This window comes from Accipiter gentilis, chromosome 10 (genome assembly GCF_929443795.1).
Source record: "Accipiter gentilis chromosome 10, bAccGen1.1, whole genome shotgun sequence".
Classification (NCBI taxonomy): Eukaryota; Metazoa; Chordata; class Aves; order Accipitriformes; family Accipitridae; genus Astur; species Astur gentilis.
In genome coordinates this window covers 32,796,253-32,811,941 of record NC_064889.1, presented here as the reverse complement: position 1 = coordinate 32,811,941, position 15,689 = coordinate 32,796,253, and the positions used below count along the sequence as shown (strand labels likewise).

At 58.4% G+C, this 15,689-nt stretch overlaps 3 protein-coding genes across 8 annotated transcripts in view; 2 read left to right on the top strand and 1 right to left on the bottom strand.

Annotated features, from left to right (window-relative positions):
* Nucleotides 1-138: 138 nt before the first annotated feature.
* Nucleotides 139-8,037, top strand: LOC126044021 (uncharacterized). 3 transcript variants are annotated; one of them, XM_049813129.1, is made up of 16 exons: nt 588-677; nt 1,096-1,203; nt 1,288-1,360; nt 1,507-1,663; nt 1,763-1,808; nt 2,734-2,792; nt 2,899-2,934; nt 3,987-4,039; nt 4,316-4,448; nt 4,547-4,743; nt 4,965-5,010; nt 5,111-5,176; nt 5,684-5,743; nt 5,871-5,988; nt 6,149-6,243; nt 7,084-8,037. In XM_049813129.1, exons 1-16 carry the CDS (start codon nt 641-643, stop codon nt 7,471-7,473), a joined length of 1,674 nt encoding a protein of 557 aa, XP_049669086.1. In that variant the 5' UTR covers nt 588-640; the 3' UTR covers nt 7,474-8,037. The 3 variants fall into 3 exon arrangements, with proteins under 3 accessions (XP_049669087.1, XP_049669086.1, XP_049669088.1); XM_049813131.1 differs by having other exon boundaries at nt 5,906-5,988; nt 7,084-7,222; XM_049813130.1 differs by lacking the exons at nt 588-677; nt 1,096-1,203; nt 1,288-1,360 and adding an exon at nt 139-368.
* A 356-nt stretch (nt 8,038-8,393) lies between these two features.
* On the bottom strand, nt 8,394-10,222 carry LOC126043788 (histone H3.3A). Its single transcript, XM_049812643.1, has 4 exons — nt 10,093-10,222; nt 9,429-9,570; nt 9,191-9,344; nt 8,394-9,094 (listed from the first exon to the last, which is right to left on the bottom strand). The coding sequence occupies exons 2-4, from the start codon at nt 9,554-9,556 to the stop codon at nt 8,966-8,968; spliced, it is 411 nt and encodes a 136-aa protein (XP_049668600.1). The 5' UTR covers nt 9,557-9,570; nt 10,093-10,222; the 3' UTR covers nt 8,394-8,965.
* A 3,793-nt stretch (nt 10,223-14,015) lies between these two features.
* The window catches only part of UNK (unk zinc finger), a 43,259-nt gene continuing 41,585 nt past the window's right edge, over nt 14,016-15,689 (top strand). For 3 of the 4 annotated variants that reach the window (XM_049811416.1, XM_049811419.1, XM_049811415.1), the window contains exon 1: nt 14,017-14,154. In XM_049811416.1, coding sequence (XP_049667373.1) covers nt 14,057-14,154 — 98 coding nt within the window. In that variant the 5' untranslated portion in view covers nt 14,017-14,056. Of the gene's footprint in view, nt 14,155-15,689 lie in introns of all 4 variants that reach the window. The other variant, XM_049811417.1, reaches the window with a different exon arrangement.

Sequence of the window (15,689 nt, the reverse complement as noted above, 5' to 3'; positions counted from 1 at the left end):
CCGCCCCCGGTCCCGCCCCGGCTCCGCCGGCGGCCGGACTCGAACTCGCGGCCCCGCGGGGCCCCGGAGGAGCTGGGCGGGGGGACGAGCCCTTCCCGGTCCCCGCAGCCCCTTCCCGCGGGCCGTGCGCGTCCCTGGCTGCGGCCTCGGAACCGCTGTAGGTGCGTGTACATCCCTATAGGCAGGACGAGCGTCACACCTATACGCACCCCGGGGTGTACGTACCTGTGGCGGTGCCGGTACCTGGGACTTTTTAATGCATATATCTATATCCCTATCCCAATGCCTGCGTTCTCCTAATATAATAAGCACAGATACGTATGTATATATATGCACCGGTGGCTCTGTTAGAGATGCGTAATGTACAGGTACATACGTAGATGTATATATATATACCGATGTGCTGTAAGTGTGTGGACATACATATATGTGTGTGTGCGTATGTGCCCGCATAGCGATGTCCGTCGTGCGATACCGCACGCAGCGGCAGAGGCGGGTGAGGGTGAGCCGGTGTAGGTTTCACACCCCCGCGGGGCCGGGCTGCTCCGCTCCCGGGGCGGGGCCCGGCCCCTTCCCGGTTCCCGGTTCCCGCCCGGCCGCAGCCGCCGCGGGACCCCCCCCAGGGCGGGGGGACGAGCCCATGGCCAGGAAGGAGCCGCTGCTGAGCGCCTTTAAAGGTGAGCGTGGCCCCCCGGGACCGGTACCTGCCTCCCCCGGTAGCCCTCGCCCCGGGGCCCGGCCCCTTGCTGCACCGGTTTGGCCGGACTGACGGCGTGGGCCGGGCCGGGCCGGGCCGGGTGGGGTCTCCCCGGGCCGGGGGCTGCCGTAGCAGGGCCAGCTCTGCCGCCTGAGCGGGTGTTTCCCCCCTCGGTACCGCACCTGACCTCGGTTTTGAGGAAGTTTACCTGAGTTTCTGTGCGGTGTGGCTGCGGGCAGCCGGGGTGGGTCACATCCTGCCGGGGTGTCGGGCACCTCCTGCAGCACCAGCGACCCTCCCTGGGGCTGTAAGCAGAGCTGTTCCCATAGGTATCCCCCCACACACACCCCCACCCCCAGCTGGGGCACCCATGGGTGCTGATGCTCCCCTCACCGCAGGTGGGGTGCTGCGGCTGCGGGAGGATGGGGGGCCCTGCACAGACACCTCGCCGCACCTCGCTTCCCTCTGCCAGCTGCTGGAGTGCATCCTGCGCAAGGGGCTCCGACGTGAGTGGTCCTTCGTGCCCGGGCGGGGGGTGGCAGCGTCCCGGTGCCCACGGTGAGGGGCTTCGGTCTCCCTTTCTCCCACAGAGCCAGCCTGGGGCTTCAGGAGACGGGATTACTGGCACTGGCTGGAGCAGCTTCCCACGGGGGACAGTGGCAGGTGAGCAGCCCCGAGTCAAGCCGAGGATGAAAATCTGAACCATGGCAACACCCGCCATGACGTGCTCATCCCAAAGGGTGCAGGGAGGATGCTCCCACGTCCCGCCAAAGTTTCAGCCCCGAGCTGCTTCCCCTTTCCCCAAACAGGCCGAGCCCTCTCTCCATCAGCATCCAGAAAGCGGGCAGCTGCGAGAAGGCACGGACGGCGCAGGGCCGCGGGCGGTACTTTCTGCGCCTGGCTCTGCAGGGAAAGGTGCTGGCAGCGGCTGTGCGGCAGCTGGCACAGACCCCCCGGCTCCTGGAGGTGCAGCACGTGGTGGGGAAGTTGTGGGGGGAGCCGCTACCCACGGGTGGTGGGGAGCAAAACAGCAGCGTAATTAACGGTGGCGTTTCTCTGTTTCAGTTTTATGATCCGGTGAGCTCCATCCTCGGCAATGAAGACCTCCTGGGTAGGACGGTGGCTCCTCCGAAGCGGGATGTAACCCAACCCAGGGGCGGTTGTTGCAGGTGTTATGGCACCGCGCTGCTGCGGAGGGGGAGGAAAATAATCCTCCATGATTTTTCTAAGCCAAACTTAGTGGTAAAATCTAAATATGCTGCTGCAGTGATGGAAAAAGAGGTGTAAATATTTAAACATGGTTTGAATCCATCTAAGATTGGTTTTAACGTCATGGGATAGGAACACCGCTTCTGAAGAGTCTTCTGTGTTATTTCTTTGTACCAAGGATGCTGGTTTAAGCAGAGCCAGCAGTCCAGTTTCGAGGGGAGCCCTTGGCAGCTGGGCGCAGGCTGCGGTCCCGCGTGAGGGGTCACACGGGGGGTTCGGTGCGGTAAATGGCTGCGTTACCTTGACAAGCTGCACCACTCCATCTGCAGCCGTGCTGCTTGGAGGGGGGCAGGCCAGGGTGAAAGCCTTTAATCTTTTGATTATGATAAATAACTCCGTGTTAAACCCGTACCTAGATGGCTTATAAATCACCCGCGCTGCTGGTGCGTGAGCAGATTGCAGCTCTCCATCAGTGTAATTGTAAGGCTCGTGCAGGAGAGCCCGGGCAGCTTCGCTTTGCATTTAAGGGGAGGAATGGAGAGAAAGTTGCTCGTCAGCAGCATTTGCTGCAAGCCTTGGTCTTAATTTGGGGAAATCAGGCATCAAGCTGCAGTGCTTCTCTCCCCATGCTGGCAGCGGGAGGCCAGGACGATCCTCCAGCAGCAGCCTGGGTGCCACGGTGCTGGGATGCTTTCAGGGCCTCTCTCCCCAGAGCTCATTAGTTACGCCGAAAATGGCTTTATTCAGACCTCTGCCATGTCCCCGCAAGGTTGTGGCTGCCGGGAACCCGGTGGTGATGCTGCCTCTCCATCCCCATCCCTCTGCAGAGCCTTTCCTCTCGCTGCTGCTGGTGGTGACAGAGATGGATTTCTCCCTGGACCTGCAGGTACGGTGACAAATCGGCGGGGTGGTGGCTGGCACACGGCTGCTGGCGCGGGGCCCCGGCCCCTTCCTCGCCGGGACTGATGGCGCTGAAGCTCCTTTGTTTGCAGAATTGCAGCTTCTTGGACGAAAGCTGGCTGCTGCCGGTAAGAGCTTGTCTCTCCGCGGAGCCGTCCTTCTGCCGCGTGGCCCTTGCTGAAAAGTCAAATGAGGAAGATAAGGAATGATTTGGTGGGGAGGGATTGCCACACAACTCTCTGCCCGGCCGCAGCCAGGGGTGAATTGGCTCAGGTTCACCAGCACGAGCAGAGCTCCCTCTGCCACCGAGGTTGGATCCTGCCGGGTGCCTGCACTGTCACCAGTAGCAAATCCCAGCATTCCTGGGAGTAAAACCAAGCTTGAGTAGTACCCAGGCCTAAATTGCTGATATAAATGAAGTTTTCCCATGCTCCCTTCCCTGATTTCTTGCCAAAAAATCCCCATTTCCCTGGGCTGACACAGATTATGTGTCAGCTGGTTTTTGCTCTTGGTTTTGCTCAGGGACATATCAGTGCATTTATTGAGAATGCCGGGGACACCTTGATGTCTTTTTTAAAAGGGAAGAGCATCCCTCCACTGCCTTTTTAACCCAAAAGAATCCCCCAAAAAGCTCAAGGTGGCTTTGGGGCTGGTTACGGCATGCGCCGAGCCACGGCACTGCTGCTGAGGCTGGGATCCTGCTGGCTTTTGGGCATTTCTAAGAGCAAGTGCTCCCAGCCGAACTGGCCGTGTTTCAGGTCCCTGGCTAATATGATGTGACAATAAAAGCCACTGCGAACAGCAGCGGCTTTGGGGAGGGGCAACAGCGCTCCCCTGGCTGCGTGGGGACACGTGGGATGAGGGAGGAAGGCTCATCACTGAGTTAAGGGTTCACCTGATGCTTTGCCATCCCATCCATCTAGCAGGTTTGTCCCTTCAGGGTCTGGGCACAGCCGAATCCCACGAGAGGACAGGGTCAAGCAGCCACTGATGGTCCCAGCCCAGCCTGGGGCACTGGGGACCGGTCTCTCCCTCCCTGAGCTCCCGAAGCCCTGGTTTGGCACCAGTACCAGAAATGATCCAGGGCAAGGGGTGCCCATCCTCCCCCTCATCCTCATCATGCTCCTTGGGTGTCCTGTGGCCATTGCCAGGGCCACTGTCACCGGCCACTCTCTTCCAGGTGTGCGTCACTTACGAGACGGTCCCGTGCCGAGCGCTGGGGATGGTGCTCAGGTAGGAGACCTTGATCCTCCTCTCTGCTCTGCAGCAGGGTTTGGACACCAAGATGCTCAAAACTCCCCCAAAAGGGGAGAGAAATACTCTGTTGAGAGCATCGGGGTTGTCTCGGGTGCTTTTCTCCCCATCGGTTCAGCCTCGCCAGTATCTGCTGTTTGTGGGGTGGCTTTTCCCTGCCCCCTTGTATCAGTGAAACATCGCTGATGGTACGAAAGGGCTGGGGGAGATGGGCTGGGTCCCCACGGCTGAGCTGGGGCTTGGCTGCACCCCCAGGTACGTGGACGGCCGAGTCTTTGTCACAGAGGTGCTCCCTGAGAGCCAGGTGGAGGTGGACGAGGTGGTGCTGGCCGGCGACATCCTCGACGAGATCAACGGCTGCTCGCTGAGAAACGCCTACAGCGGGCAGGTGGGTGAGCACAGAGGGCTGGCGTGTCCCCCCCACATCTCGCCCTCTCCTGTCTGTCCCCCCCATCCTCCCTTCTGCTTCCTCCACCCTCCCTCCAGGCCGGGGCCATGCTGCAGAAGCTGAAGGGACAACCGCTCAGTTTCCGCCTGCTGCGGTGGCAGTGGCACGACGGGGGGGTCTATGAGCCGCTGCTGCCTTACCTGAAGGTCCTGAAGGAAAAGGAGCCCCGCTTCCAGCTCCAGCGCAGCCCCCGGCGCAGGGGTGAGGGGGAGTCGCAGAGGCTGCAGGGGGGCAGGTAGGTTTGGCAAGCCCAGGACCCCCAGGCTGGGCTGGGGGTCCTGGCATCGGGACAGCCCCTTACCCACAATATCCCTGGTCTCCGCTCAAGGCCGTGAGGCCAAAGCTGTTCCTGTGGCCTGGGGGTGGTGAGGGGCTGTGAGCATCTTCCCCTGCAAAAAGCAGCAGGGGGATGCTCAGGGTTCTTGCCCTGGTGCCCCCAAGCCCTTTTCTCCCCAGGCTGCTCTACAACCTGCGGTACCTGGGCCGAACCAGCACTGGGGAGGTGAGGCAATGGGCCAGAGATGTGCCTAGGGCTAAATTGTCTCTTCTGGGTTTCTTTTCACGTGCTGGTGGGTTATTCCCTCCTTCCCGCTCCATTTCAGTACGGTGGCAAAGAGGTGCTGGACCGGGCCATCCCCGCCGTGCTGGAGAGGCACTCGGCAGCGCGGGTGAGCGATGGGGCTGAGGGCATCCCGGGAAGGGCTTGGCGATAAAACTGCAGAGAAATACAGTGTCTGCCCGGGGATGTTTTTTCCTGATGGCTTCAGGTTCATTTGGCCTGGCTGAGTATTTGACATCCCCCATCCCTGCGAGGTTTTTTTTCTGCAGCTAGGATAGGAAAGTGCATTAAGGAAAAAAAAAATAAAATACAACCACGTGCAGGAAAAGCACTTGGAAAACTGTGGGGAGGCTAAGCCTGGTTCCAGGGTGCTTTAGGGCTCAGGTCACTGTTGCTTGAGCCTTTGGGGAGTTGTTTGTGAGAAGATTCAAGTGCGAGAGCACCGGGTGGTGAAAAAAAAAAGGGCAGCACAGAGAAAACTCCTTGAAAAAAAGCTGTGCTTGACTGTGCTTTGTCACCTCTGCTTTTGAATAATCTCTCTCGTAAGTGTCTTATTAAAAATAGAGCTCAGACGCTGTGACGATTGGGGTTTCTCTCCCCTCCATTCCCCACTCAGGAGGTTTTATTTGATGTGAAGGAAGCAGAAGTCCTCGTACAGGAGAAGACTTCTTCCAAGGTAAGTCAGCAACGCCCAAGGTCAGGGTGACTCCCGAGGCTGCCGATCTTGCGGCACAGGGAGCCCAGCTGCAGAGGTTATGGGGCCAGTTTAAACCAGGAACGGGGATGATGGGGACGGACTGCAGCCCCCAACACCGTCTCCCTCCTGTCCTCTGTGCAGGTCCTGTGCCGCTACCCCTACCCCACCATCTCCTGCGTGGGACGCTACGTGGACAGCAGCAATTTATTCGCCTTCTGCGTGGCGTAAGTGCTGCCCGTGGGCTCTGGGAGGGGGGATACGGGTCTTAGAAAATAAACAAGTGACATCCAGACCAGCCGCGGGGTCTCTGGTGTGGTTACAAGCCAGGGCTGGGCTTTCAGAGCCGGTCTTTCTGCCGGCTAATGTACGTGTTTCCATTTTTAGCGCTTCCCCGGAGAGCCCTGACGGGAGCACATTCGACTGTCTGGTGTTTGCATCGAGTTCTGAGCAAGAATGCGAGGAAATCATCGGGAGAATCGGTAAGGGAAGGGTTTATGTCTTCACGGTGAGATTGTGGAATACCAAGAGTTGTTGGTCCACCACATGCAAGATCTAGCTTAATTTCTTTTTATTGAGGTTACTAAGATGAATAGATACTTTGATACAGTTTTCTGGTGGGTTTGTTTTTTGTGTTGTGTGTTGGTTTTATTTTTTTAAGTGCTAGACAACGATTTTATTTTAAGAAACAGCTTCTAGGCATACCCAGATGGTTCATTGTTTCCACTAAGAACTTGGAGGAAACATTGTTTTCGAGGGATGTTATTTTGAAACATACTTTTCCTGCAGGAGCCCAGCCTGCTACTGCAGTTTAGCACCAAAGCAAGCATTCATAAATCCCTGTCACATGGAATTCTTATTTTTAACCTGCCTAAATGCAAGCTGTGTGATGCTTCCCAAATTGCATGGCTCCCAGGCCACCCAAGGACCCTCAGGTTTCTTGTGGGAACATCCCTGCCAGCTGTCCCCTTGGCAGGCTGTACCCCCAGGACAGACCTGCCCAGGTGATCTACCCGAGATCACGTAGCCTCAACCGAAGTTTGAGACAGTGCTTAACTTTGATCCAGGCCTTTAAAGCAATTAAGTTTACAATGTAGATGCAAGGAAATCTTTTTCCCTACAGGTTTAGCAGTGAGGAAAATGCTTGTTTCAAACCTAATCTTGGATTATTTTAGAACATGTTTTTAGCAGCTCTGTGGCAGATGTGATAATGGTATTAACAGGGGGGGCTACATTTGTTCCAAGCACACTTGGAGCGGCGTAGGAAAGGGCGTTGAGGAAGTTGTGTAAGAACGCATGGTAAGGAGCGCACGTTCCTCCAGCTGCAGGATTTAAACACACGGAGTGGTTTGTCTGATAAGGGAGAGCCCTGGCTCCAGCCCCGAGCTCCGGTGGTCCAGCCTTCGCCTGCGACACGGCCGCCCGGCAGCACTCCGAGCGAGGCAGGCCCCGGCTCCAGGGAGCAGGAGTCAGGATCCTTTTCAAACTGCTTTCAGGCAGCCGTTGTGGAAGGAAGTGCTGTAAACACGTCCGGTCTGCAAACAATTGCGTGGACGGCCGGTGTTGACTCACCGCCCGCTCTCTGGTATAAACCATTGCTGTTCTTCCTCCCGAAATGCCACTTCTGCCATGGCACTTTTAATTTCTTTGAAATAAATCAAGATGAGCTGGCTAAACTACTTCCCTGTGCTACTTTTCTGTGCCAACTCTAGCTGTACTAGTGCAGCCCGTTCTTTAAGAGCTGAGGAGAGCCAGCCTTGCAATTCAATTTAAATGTTAATTACCTGTGTTTCAGATGCAGCCTGAGCAGCTTTCCTCTACCACAACATAACAAGGTAGGGCTGTTCCCAGAGGCACTGCTGAGAAAACCAGACCTGTCTCAGCAGAGCCCAAAGAGCTGTTCTGAAGTGAAGGTCGGAGTGTATAATCCTGTTTCATCAAAAAAGCTTAGATGGGAAATGAGAATCTTATTGAGCGCCCATTCCAGTTTGCTTAGCAGCCCATATGCTCTCAGGTTGTATAATTAGCTTTTCCACTCACATACCATCCTGCACTGCTAGTGCTGGCTGCTGTTATTAACTGGGACTTAGTCACACAGCCAGATCCCACAGAAACTCGGGGGCTGCAGCCACACCCCCCCCACTCAGCACCCAACACAGCCCAGGGAACAAACTGGTAGTTTTGCTTTGGGCAGACCAGTCATGCCACAGAAATAAACTGCCCCTGCACCTAGTGGAAAGGAGGAGAAAAAAAGAAAAAAGCTTAGCTCTAGAGTGGTGCCAGAACAGCTGACAGCAATAAGCAGTTAAGATTTTATAAAAAACCCACAAAAGCCCTCCCACCCCCTCAAAAGGCTGCTGCCTAGCCTTAGCCTGTCAAGTCAGCCTATTCAGCCTCTACCCCACAGCTGCAAGGGCTCAGCTCTGCTCTCACTGGCCAAGAGCAGTGACTCAAGCTACAGCAAGCCTCCAAAAACCTCCAAGGGTGGCCAGAGCAAGTTCTCCATTCTGTTGACAGACAAAATTGTCACAGCAGCAGTCTGGCATTACAGGCATCTACTGCTAACCTACTAGAGCCAGGAGGAGGAAGCTTCTTCAAGCCCATACAAACCAAATGACAAAGACTCCTCACATGTGAATGTAAAACATTTAATTTAAAAATGTTGACACTACAATATATAAAATAGCTATTATAAATGCACATAGTGTATTCTATAGCTGCCAGGTTTACGTTTTTAGGAAACTGTAAGTTACACTGTGGTTAAGACTTGTAGTTTCACCCTCTGAAAAAAGTCCACATTTGATCACAGTGATGTATGGTCAGACTAACAGCCCCAATTGTTAAACACTTGGATCAAGTCATAACCAGTTTTATTGCAAAAGGACCCTGTACACATTTATATCAATTCTAGTACCTTACAAGTTTAGCTACCCAACAAGTCATTAACATACAGAAACATGCATGAGAAGCAAGAAAGATCACCCATCCCTTCTGCATATTAGCAACTTGTCACTCCTGAGCAACAAGGCTCACATCACTGAGGTTTATGTGAACAGTCACTTTTAGCATTCATCCTGAGTGAAAGATGGAATGACTTAAGTACAAATGCAACATATTATAAACAATTTCTTACAAAAAAGTCACAAATTAAAACCAAAGTATTTTACAGAATTTACTACAAAACACCATAAAAACAGCCTTCACTTAAGCCCTCTCCCCCCGTATCCTGCGAGCCAACTGGATATCTTTGGGCATGATGGTGACTCTCTTGGCATGGATGGCGCACAGGTTTGTATCTTCAAACAGACCCACCAGATATGCTTCGCTGGCCTCCTGTTTCAAGAGCACAAGAAGAAATGTCGTTAGAAACCCTCAGCGAAGCACACTCAGCGCCGCGAGCGCCGAGGCCCGGCAGGCCGCTAGCAATACCTGCAGCGCACCGATGGCTGCACTCTGGAACCTCAAGTCTGTTTTGAAATCTTGGGCGATTTCCCTGACCAGCCGCTGGAAGGGCAGCTTGCGGATCAGCAGCTCCGTGGACTTCTGGTAACGGCGGATCTCACGGAGGGCGACGGTGCCCGGCCTGGGTGGAGGAGGAAGGAGGGAGCGGGTGAGCCGGGGCAGGAGCCGGGGCCGGGGCCGGGCCGTGCCGTGCCGGCGGCCTTACCTGTAGCGGTGAGGCTTCTTGACGCCGCCGGTAGAGGGAGCGCTTTTCCGGGCCGCCTTGGTGGCCAGCTGCTTGCGCGGAGCCTTCCCCCCAGTGGACTTGCGGGCGGTCTGCTTTGTACGGGCCATTTTTCTTCACTTACCTACGGAGACAGGCACGCGTGAGACGGGGTCCAGCTCTCCCCAATCCCGCGGCAACACGGTCCGCCAAGCCCGGCTACACGCTGTTTCCCACCCGTCCCCCTCCCCCCGCCCCATCCGATCCCCTCAAGTCCCAGAAGCGGCAGATGTCGGCGAGCTGCCCACCTCCCCCCACCCCTCCCCCGCCGCTGAGGCGGGCAGGCGGCCAGCGGCCTCCCCCGGGATGGGAAGGAGGAGTCACGGTTCTCCCCCTCCGCCCCCGCTTCGCGTCGTGGCCCGGCCGCTCCCCTCCCCGGGGGAAGCGGCCTGAGTCACGCCGCCTCCTGCTTCCTCCCGGGCCACCCCGGCGGAGAGGGGGGGGAAGGGAATGGGAGGGGGGGAGGGGGGGGGATGGGGACCGGCCGTGACTCAGGGCACGTAGGCAAGGCCCGGCCTGCCCGCCAGGCTCTAGGAGGAACCAAGGCCGCCAACGGCCGCGCAGCACCGCCGCCCTCCACGGAACGCGCCCGCCGCCCGCCACTTACCGCTCGGAGAAGAAGGAAGCACCGGTGCCGGTAGCGCTGCGCACCGAAGCCTGCGCTGCTCCTGCCACGAGCCGCTCCGCACCCAGCCACCCCCTCACTGCGCCCTCCCCGCCGCGGGGACTCGCTTTTTATAGCGGGGGCGGCACACGGCGCGGTGACCTCACAATGCCTGGAAGCAGCGCGCCGTACCATTGGCCGGGACCTCCGCCGGCGCCGTGGCGTCACGACACACAAAGGCCGTGCTCCGCTTCCTCGGCGCTGATTGGGCGCGTGCCCGGCCGCTGATTGGTTGTTAAAGTAGGCGTCCGATTGGGTACTGTGAGGCGAGAAGGGGCCAATCGACGGCGGGCGGGCGCTCTGCGCGCTGATTGGACGAAACGGGGCACGGTTTGGATCCTACCCTTTGTTGCAAAGCTCCACAATGGGAAGTCAATAGGAGCGGGGCGAGCGGCGGCGGGGCGCGGCGGGGCGGCGGGCTCCCCCGGGCACCCCCCCGGCCGGCCCCGACGGCCCCAGCCGCCTCCCGGCCCGCCCCCCCCTCCCTCCCCCGCCCCCGCCAGAAAGCGCCTTTCCTGGCCGTGTGGTGCGGAGGCGCTTGGCGGGGGGCTGCGAGCGGCGAGGGCCGGGCCAGGCCGCGGGGCCGCCCGGGGGGACGGCGGACCCCCCCCCCCCACACACACACACAGACACACACTCCGCCTCCGCCTCCCCCGGGAGCCGCAGCGCGCAGGCCGCGGGGAGCGGCGGCCCTCGGGCGAGGCGCGGGAGCCTCCGGTGGGTGGCGATTCGCTGGGGGCCCGCGCTGGCGAGCGGCGGCGGGGACGAGCGAAGCCCCTGGCAAGGGAAGAGGCTCTGGCAGCGCCTCCGGCATTTCTTGCCCGGTTTTATCGTTGCCGCAGCCTAGGAGCGCTCGTCATCGGGCTTCGGATTCGGACCGGGCAGCCCTGCTGGTCTGCGACCCCCCCCCCCCTCCCAAAAAAAAAGTCCGGGAGGGTCTGACCCTTGGCCCTGGGAAGGCCAGCACGGGCCGTGCCCTGGGAGCCGGCCTGGGAGCAGGCAGGGGTTGCGGCCGTGCCCCTCTGCGCCTCCGTTCCCCAGATCCCACTGACCTCGTGGGTCGCCTTCAACACTAAAGCAAATTGCAAAGTTTCACTGCGAGTAGAAAGCCAGAATCCGCGTTCCCTGTTGGTAGCATCCGGGAAGATAAATGGCAATTAAATAAAAAGACTGTCTTTCGGGGGAAGTTGCTGCCTTAACTTACACCTGGCTCTATATGACTATTTCATTGTCTTTGTAGCGACTGCTGGGAGCGGAGGCAGGTCCCTGCCCCCATGGGAAGGGTACCGCGATCAGGAAGAACAGGTCCCAAATGCCCCGCAGTTGTAGCGCACAGAATATATAGCGACGCAGACGCCTGCTTAACCACCGCTCCTAAAGGTATCCGTGAGCTCCGCAAACTGGAGCGCAGCTGTAGTCACCCAGACTTTGCATGAGGTTTTGCATCTTCTCCCAGTGCGTAAGTCTCTCTCGGGCCGATACCCGGCACGGCGGGCAGAGCGAGGATTGCCGCGGCGCAGGAGCTCGGCACGTAGGGAGCGTGTCTCCTGCTCTTCCGCCTGCTCCGGTAAGTCAAGCAAACACGCACCAATATGGTGCGACAGGACCGTCACGTGTGCCCAGGCTGGGGCTGCCGCAGGGCCATCGTCTGCTCTCCTCTGGTCCTCATTTTCAGGTTAATTTTCTCTCTTGGAAAGGAAAATGTTAATTATTTATCAGAGACAAAAAGCTGCGCATCAGTGGAATGACTTGGGAGGTGTCGGTAAACAGTCCTTTGCATTGTACATGTTTTGGAAAATCCAAAGGAAAGAATTCCCCTTTCACCTGAGTTGCTTACGCTTGGCAAGAAGAAATCTAGAAACCTGTTCTGAGGATAACAGCATATACTTTAAATTTATTCTTTTTAAGAGCGTACGCCACTGTCACTAGTGGCAGGAGACCAGTGCTTAATGTTTGTTACCAGGAGTTGAGGGGCTCCTGAGGTATTTCCTTGCCCATATTTTCATAGCAATGGCTGCTTACGCTTCTAATTTTAGCGATACTTTTGGTTTTTTGCTCTCTTCAAGTCTGGAGAAAAGCTATGCATCCTCTTGGATGAAACCGGCTGAGGGAAAGTTGTACACACCAAAGCCGAAGAGAGCAAACGAGCACACATTAATGAGGACGTGCGCAAAGATGGAAGTAAGTGAACCCTGGGCACGCGTACCTGGCACGTCCTAAACATTTCTCTGTTGCATGGCAGAGTGTGCGTCGAGTTGCCCCGATTGTGAAATGGAGAACTGGAAGAGGAAACAGTGTCAGTACCAAATTGTAGCATAAACATCAGTGTACAAGGATTCCAGTCCATGGTTTCCAAATCTCTGTGCACAAAGTGCACGTTGGTGGTGTTTTCAGTGTCATTCGTCGATAATTGAAGGGTTTTTTCTGCAGGTCCATCACTGACAGTGATGTTGTGTTGGGTGTATAGGTGTGTATGCATAGATATTAACTGAAATACCTCCACACATACTGACTTATGAAAAGTTGTCGTACATGACCAAGAGCTGCATAATTATAGTACTCCAGCCTCCCGCGGAGGGTTGTTAGATGAATAAGAAGGTATTGATATCCCATGACTTATTCCTGCAAACGCAGGGGAAGAGCTATTAAATTACCCCGGTAAAAGCCTGCCTGCAGTAGAATCAGTGTAAATGAGAATTGAAAAAAGTTATTTCCCTCCCCAAAACAGCTGCACAGGCAGCACGCAGACCAGGCCTGAAAGTTTATTATTAACACCGTTCACCCTGCGCGTGCTGGCAGAGTTAAAAAAAAGGTGTTTGCCTTATAAATCCTTGCTGCCCTCTACCACACAGCTGGAGGATCCCAGCGAGGGAAGCGGTTCTGTGTGGAGCCCAAGAGATCAAAGTCCTATTAAAAGAAACTCGTATCATTTCCTCCCCTGGGAGAGAAGTTAATTTACAGAGGACGCTCTTCGCATGGGAATTCAGCCGCTTCCTTGGACACGGCTCCTTCAGGGGGGGATTTTCTCCCAGGGGAGGACAGGGAGCCCATGCAATCTTCTGATGACCCAGTATCCAGGGGCCTTTGGTGTCACCTACTCGGAGGTAGGTTCTCCACACGGCTCGCTGGACCTTCCTCCTCCTCCTCCTCCTCCTCCCTCCTCCTCCTCCTCCTCCTCCTCGGGACTGCAGTGCTATTCCCGGGCACTTCCTGGACGGCGCTGTCCCGTGGGTGGGGAAGGCCGGGGAGCGATGAGAGATGCCAACACTAAAATAACCCTTTGGCCGGGACGCCGTGCTCCCGCGTCCACGTTCAGTCCCTGAGGCGGAGGGAAGGGGGGGAGGAAGGAAGTGAGGCCGCCTGCCACAAATAACTCCCCATCCTCTCGCAGGCCTCCTGGCCCAGCCTCCCCCGCACCCTTCCCTGCCTGCCTGGAGGGGCCGGGCTGAAGGGGGCCGCGCCGTCCCCGGGGCTCGGTGCCTCCCCCGGGGCTCGGTGCCGTCCCCGGCCTCGGGCCCTTCCTCAGGGACGGACCCGGCGACGGGGCCTCGCGGCGGGCGCCATCCCGCCCCGCCGCCGGGGGGCGCCCTGGGGCGGAGGCCCTTCGTCCTCCCCCGTGGACTACAAGTCCCGTCGTCCCCCGCGCGGCAGGAAGCGGCGGGCCGCGCCGCCGCGGGGCGCCCCTGGGAGTTGTAGTCCCGCCGGCCGGAAGCCGCCGCCCGCCGCGTCCCGGGTTGGCGGAGGGCGCGCGCGCGGCGGGACTACAAGTCCCACCCCGCCCCGCGCACCGGGGCGGCAATGGCGGCGGCGGCGCCTGCGCGCGGCGCCCTCCGTGCGGACCGCGCAGAGTGAATAATAAAGGTCTCCTCGGCGGTAGCGGCGGCGGCGGGAGCGGAAGGCAGGAGGCATGTCCAAGGGCCCGGTGGCGAGCGGCCCCGCCGCGGCCGGGCCGGCGAGCGCCGCCAGCGCGCTGCAGGCGCAGCCCGAGAAGCCGCAGCACTACACGTACGTAGCGAGAGCTCCCCGCCGCCGCCCGCCCGCCCGCGCGCCAACACGCGCCTGACGTCAGCGGGCAGCGTGCGGCACGCGCGCACGGAGACCCGCCGCCCGCCCGCGCGGCACCGGCTGGAACCGGCCCCAGCCGGCGCGGGCCGGCGGGTCCCGCCTGCGGGGGGGGGGGGGGGGAGGGAGGGAGGAGGAGGAGGAGAAGAAGGGGGGGCGGGGCGGGGGATGAGCGACTCCCCCTCCCCCCGCGGGTCGCGGTCGACCGTGATGCACCGGGGCGGCGGGGCACCGGCGGCCTCGGCCTCCCCCCGGGGCGTTGGTGGTGTTGGCGTTGGGGGGGGGGGGGGCGTCCGGCCCCTGTGGCGGGTCGGCCGCCATGGCAGGTCCGGCCCCTGCCGGTCGGCTGTCATCGCTGCGCCCTGCCACCCTGTCCCCCCTTGGCGGGGGTCCCCCTGCGTGCCCCCACGGCGGGGCGGCAGCCCCCACCCCTCCCACGCGTGTGTCACCTCGGGCGTGGAAGTGGCGGTCTGGGGTGTCGGGCTCCTCGGGTCCTGCTGCCCGGGTGCTGCTGTCACCGAGGTCCCCCAGCCCCTGAGGGGGCTCCTCGGGCACCCGTGGAGGGAGGAGGCGTGAGGAGACGGGTGCCGTGCTGTGTGGCGGCCCCCCAGGACCGAAACCCCGCTGGCGCGCGCTTCGCGTGCTGCAGGCCTGTCAGGGGTGGCGTGTCGCGGGGTCCCTCGTCGGGACAGGCGTCTTGGAGAAGTTGCCCACGAGCAAGCTACGGGAATGTTTTACGCGTGTGTGAGAAATGGCCCCCGTGGGAAATGCTACCCAAAAATCACGAGAAGTGCTTGTCCTTTTCCCACCTTTACTTACACCGCTCGGGTGGGATTCCTCTGTGAAGGAAACACAGTTGGTGTGTATCGCATCTGTCACTGGAGACGGTGCCTCAGTGAAGGCTTTTTTGCTGGAATGTGGCTTTGCTAAGCAAAAAATGCCGTTTCACTGCGTTGTCCCAAGGATATACGACCTCCTGGAGCTTGCGCTCTGTGAACTTGGCCTGTGATAAGTTGTTTGGGCTGGAAGTTGTGGCAATGACATTCGGTTCCCCTTTTCCAATAGGGATAACGAGGTGGATTGAGAGTAAGCGTTGTCTTTGTGAGGATGGGCTGGCGATGGACATGTAATAGATGGAAGTAGGTCAGGTGTTCCCTATCCTCCTTAAAAAAGTTTGGGACTGTTCCTTGCGAAAAAAATATGTGCGCCAAACTGTCCACCCTTATCATTATAGGGTGTTGTCCGCATACAGAAAAAAGTTGTATAAATTACCCATATCTCTCCTTTGTGTTCATGCCCCCACCCATGATGAGAAGGGCAGGTTCAGAGTGTGGCCTGTGTTCTTTTAGTTTGCGTTTTCATAAGGTTGGTGATGGACTTCTTCCCTGCGTTCACACTATGATACAGGGCATGAAAAGAGCTGCAAGAAATGTAGAGGCATGGATCCATACAACCCATATGCCTGCTGCAGGGATCAC